This window comes from Cnephaeus nilssonii (genome assembly GCF_951640355.1).
Source record: "Cnephaeus nilssonii genome assembly, chromosome: 21".
NCBI lineage: Eukaryota > Metazoa > Chordata > Mammalia > Chiroptera > Vespertilionidae > Cnephaeus > Cnephaeus nilssonii.
Window position 1 is genome coordinate 13,562,432 of NC_137092.1, and position 5,024 is coordinate 13,567,455.

Here is a 5,024-nt window from a genome sequence, read left to right on the forward strand (position 1 = left end):
TATAACCAACTCCCTGAACAGGAACAATGCAAACTGACTTGTGTTTCATCCTTTTTATTATTCCTAATTCACACTCATGTGCCTATTGTGGAATGCAGGAGTGAGAGGACGGAGAAACAGGGAGGTAAAATAATATAAAATCTGGATCACAATAGTCTGTATAAAAGATTTCGACTCTCCTGTGAGGGGGAGTCTACCAGGCTTTTTCATAATTCAGCTCAGAGATGGTTCTGTGGTTGTGAACTGGCCTCATAGGGATTCTTCACCAACTTGACACATCGAAAAATCATCACTGTTAGGAAAATAAACAGAAGAACAACAAAGGCAATGGCAAAGCCTTTGTCTACATCAATAGTGCTGGACAGGCTCGACTCATCCATGGGAACACCTGTCCCGCTGTAGCTACCTCCTCAGGTATATCTTCAGACTTGTCATATTCCTAAACAAGAGAGGATAAAGCAAATTTATTGGTTTGTATATGTATGTATGTATTTTCTTTTTCTTTTTTTTAAATATATATTTTATCAATTTTTTACAGAGAGGAAGAGAGAGGGATAGAGAGTTAGAAACATTGATGAGAGAGAAACATCGATCAGCTGCCTCCTGCACACCCCCCAGTGGGGATGTGCCCGCAACCAAGGTACATGCCCTCGACCGGAATCGAACCTGGGACCCTTGAGTCTGCAGGCCGACGCTATATCCACTGAGCCAAACCGGCCAGGGCTGTATGTATTTTCTTAACAGCACTATGTGGAAACCAAAGAGGATTTGAAAAAAATAGGTCAGTCCCTAGCTGGTTTGGCTCAGAGGATAGCAGGGGTCCTCAAACTTTTTAAACAGGGGGCCAGTTCACTATCCCTCAGACCGTTGGAGGGCCGGACTATAGTTTAAAAAAAACTATGAACAAATTCCTATGCACACTGCACATACCTTATTTTGAAGTAAAAAAACAAAATGGCAAAAACACCCGCATGTGGCCCGCGGGCCGTAGTTTGAAGACGCCTGGGATAGAGCATCAGCCTGCAGACTGAAGGGTCCTGGTTTTGATTCTAGTCAAGGGCACATGCCCGGGTTGTGGGTTTGATCCCCAGTAGGGGGTGTGCAGGAGGCAGCCAATCAATGATTCTCTCTCATCATTGATGTTTCTATCTCTCTCTCCCCTCTCCCTTACTCTCTTAAATCAATAAAAATATGTTTAAAAAAGAAAGAGAGAGAGAAATAGCAAAAAAAAAAGTCAACAAGATTTATTGAAGAAGTGCTTATGAAATGGATAGTTAGTATAGGTGACGTTCAAGATATGCACACACGTAAAAGCATAAAATATCTGCAGAATTTCTCAAGAGCAAAACAGAAGCAAATATGTATAACTCAGAAATCATCTGGGGCTCCCTTGCCCTGCAAGATCCAGGAAAAACTGTCTTAAACATCCCAATTCTGTGTTAAGTCCAAATTTTTCTCTAAGATTATTTTTTCCCAAATTCTAAGAGTACTTATTGTAACTAATTTGTTGTGGATTCTAGAGATTGGTTGTATGACATTGTACCTATAGTCCATGATAATATATTGTACACTTAGAAATTGAAGAGAGTAGATGCCATGTTAAATGTCCTTACCATAATAAAAGACAATTTATAAAAAAGAAAGGAAGAAAGAGGCTGGCCAAAGCAGCCTATGGCAACAGAGAAAAGGGCAGAATTGAGATTGAATTGATCACAGAGGATTTTTTTTTACTTGTGCCCTGATCAGGAACTGAACCCTGACCTCCTGGTTCATAGGTCTATGTTCAACCGCTGGCTGGGCCAACTGCCTTTTTCTTTATGCCTTTGGTCAGCACTGTACTCTAGGCCATCAAATGCTAGGCTTCTGCAAACACGCTCTGATTTCCTGAAAACACTTTTAATCCCTCCAAACCACAAAGCAATCTTTATTTATTATTATTATTTCTAATCCTCACCCAAGGAGTGAGGTTATTTTTTTCATTGATTTTTAGAGAGCATAGAAGGGAGGGGGGGAGGAGGAGAGAGAAAGAGAAGGGAGAGAGAGGGCTGAGTTTTGGGGTACTGGCAGAGCTGTGGATTGAATTTCCAGAGTTTGAGGTGGTGGGACTCATCATTCTGGCCAGGGTGCTTTTTTTTTTTTTTTTAAATATATTTTATTGGTTTTTTACAGAGAGGAAGAGAGAGGGATAGAGAGTTAGAAACATCGATGAGAGAGAAACATCGATCAGCTGCCTCTTGCACACCCCCTACTGGGGATGTGCCCGCAACCAAGGTACATGCCCTTGACTGGAATCGAACCTGGGACCCTTGAGTCCGCAGGCCGACGCTCTACCCACTGAGCCAAACCGGTTTCGGCAGCCAGGGTGCTTTTGGAAACAAGTGTTGTGGGGGCCACATGTTTGCACCAACCAAAACCTGGCGCCATTGGCACCGAAGAGTGAACACAACACAGCAGCGATATGCCACCTGCTCTGCCCTGGCTGCCTCGGCCTTCCCACCGCTGGTCGTGTCTAAAGGTCATCATATTGAGGAGGTTCCTGAACTTCCTGTGGTGGTTGAAGATAAAGTTAAAGGTTATGGGAAAACCAAGGAGGCTGTTTTGCTTCTTAAGAAACTTAAGACCTAGAATGATATATATAAAAAAAAGCCTATGAGAGCTGGCAGGGACAAAATGAGAAACCGTCATTGTATCCAGCTCAGGGGAACTTGCATCATCTGTAATCAGGCAATGGTATCATCAAAGCCTCCAGAAACATCCCTGGAATTACTCTGCTTAATGTCAGCAAACTGAACATTTTGAAACTCGCTCCCGGTGGGCATGTGGGCTGTTCCTGCATTTGGACTGAAAATGCTTTCCGCGAGTTAGATGATCTGTATGGCACCTGGCGTAAAGCTGCCCACAGAAAAGAAACCCACCACAGAAGAAAAGAAGCCTGAGGCATAAACTGAATTTGTTTATTCCATAAAGGTCAAATCACTTTGGACAGCTAATTTTGAATAAAAACATCATGATCAAAGGTAGTGAAGAGAAAGAAAAGAGTGTCAGCAGATTGGTAAAGAAAATCCAGAGTTAGTGGATTAAACAGGAAAGGGCAGTGAGAAAATGAAGACACTAAGATTTTAAATCATTTACGAGAAGTTCAACTAGGAAAGAGGTAAGTAGAATAGCAGCTAAATGTTGAATACAGAATCAAGTGAGAGATTCCTTTTCAAAGGCAGAATAGAAATGTATCGGGGAGGATGTGTTTGGGTGCAAGTGACAGAAAGATCCACTGAAGTGAGATCAAATAATACATTAAATAACCTGTTGACTTATGAGGGTGAAGTTCAGAGTAAGGCTAACTTTAGGTATGGTTGCATCTGCAGATTCAAGGTGTTATCAGGGTTCTGCCTTTATAAGTTTATGATTTTTCTCAATCCCACCTTTCTTCTATGTTGATTGCATACACAGGCTTCCTAGCAGTAGCAAGAATGGCTCTAGCAAATCCAGACCTCACGTAGTCCCTCTTCATATTATCTCCTCCTCCCCAATTCCAGAGGGAGAAAGAACACTTTTATATCAGCCAGGATTCTTGTTTACAAGCAACAGAAACAGTCTCCCTTACTTAAGCAGAAAACGCGCATATATATATAAAAATAAAAGAGTTAATATGCAAATTAGGCTGGGTCACGACCAGACAGGAGGAGGTTGCTCGCGCAGGTGAGGCCTGGAGCAGAGACGGAGACAGAGGCAGGGGGGCCTGCCTGAGCCAGTGGCTTGGGCGGCCCGGAGCGGACACAGGCAGGGGGGCTGGGGGACGCTGTGAGTCAGGTGCCGGTCTGACCTGACTCCTGCGGCAGCTGGCGCTGCGTGAGTCAGGTGTGGGTCCTGGCCCCCCATGGAGTGCCTCCTCACACAACGGGAGGCGGGGCACCTCCTTGCACAATTTCAATCACACGCTGGGCCTCTAGTTTATTATAAAGAGATCAGGTAGCTTCCGCAATCAAGTAGAAGGAGTTCTGGTCTTATAAAAGCGGCAGAACCCAAGAGAGGCCAGGCATTGGGAACCACAGCCAAGGGCAGCACAGGAAAAGTCCGGTTAGGGCACTGCTGGCACTGGACACCACCACCATCGACACTGCCATTGCTGAACACTGCTCTGCTGTCACTGGACACTGCTGCCTCTGTCATGCCCGAATTATAAATTGTGTCATCTCTGTGTCACTCAGTATTCCGGTTCCTGGCTGGAGCATCCAACTGTTCAAGGCTGAGTCACGCATCAGCACCTTAGCCACCATGGGATAAAAGAGGGAATATTTGGTTCCCCTAAACTTCTGTAGTGGGAATGAGGTTCTGTCTCTTACCAACTTGCGTAAAGGAAGATTCCCCTCAAATAGGAAGGGGGTTTGGGTGTTGGGTAGACAAAAAATGACATCTATTTTTTTGGTCTTGGCTGCCATATGCTGTTTATAAAAAACTCTCCTAAAATGTAAAGGCATGGAAAGATTTAATGGGAAAGATATTTTAAAAAGTATACTAGGTAAATACTAACCAAAAGGAAACTGAGATGCTATAGTAATATCAGACAAAATAGACTTTAAGACAAAAGCATTATTAGGGATAGAGAGGATTAATAGATTATAACAAAGGGTAAATAGAATTCAGAGCGAAGACGTAGCAGTTCTAAATTGTATGCGCTTAGAGGAATGGGGGAGGGAAGTGGGGGTAAAGGGGGACAAATGGTGACAAAAAAGACTTGACTTTGGGTGGTGAACACACAATACAATACAGGTGATGTATTATAGAACTGTACACCTGAAACCTATGTAATTTTATTAACCCATGTTATGCCAATAAATTCAATAAACATCTTAAAAAGTATAAAAAAAGAAAAGAAGAATAATCTAAAATCAATAAATTAAGCTTCCACTTAGGAAAACTAGAAAAAAGAAGAGCAAATTAAATTAAAAGTAAACAGACCACATTTGGCAGACAAAGGTGGAGCTCTTTGATCCCTCAAAGAAGGGGATAAATTACCAGGGTAA

General features: G+C 42.8%; 1 protein-coding gene across 1 annotated transcript; it reads right to left on the minus strand.

Annotated features, from left to right (window-relative positions):
* Positions 1-218: 218 nt before the first annotated feature.
* CTXND2 (cortexin domain containing 2) lies at positions 219-380 on the minus strand (the record flags this gene model as incomplete). Its single annotated transcript, XM_079762096.1, has 1 exon — positions 219-380. The coding sequence occupies one exon, from the start codon at positions 378-380 to the stop codon at positions 219-221; it is 162 nt and encodes a 53-aa protein (XP_079618222.1).
* Between the last annotated feature and the right edge of the window lie 4,644 nt (positions 381-5,024).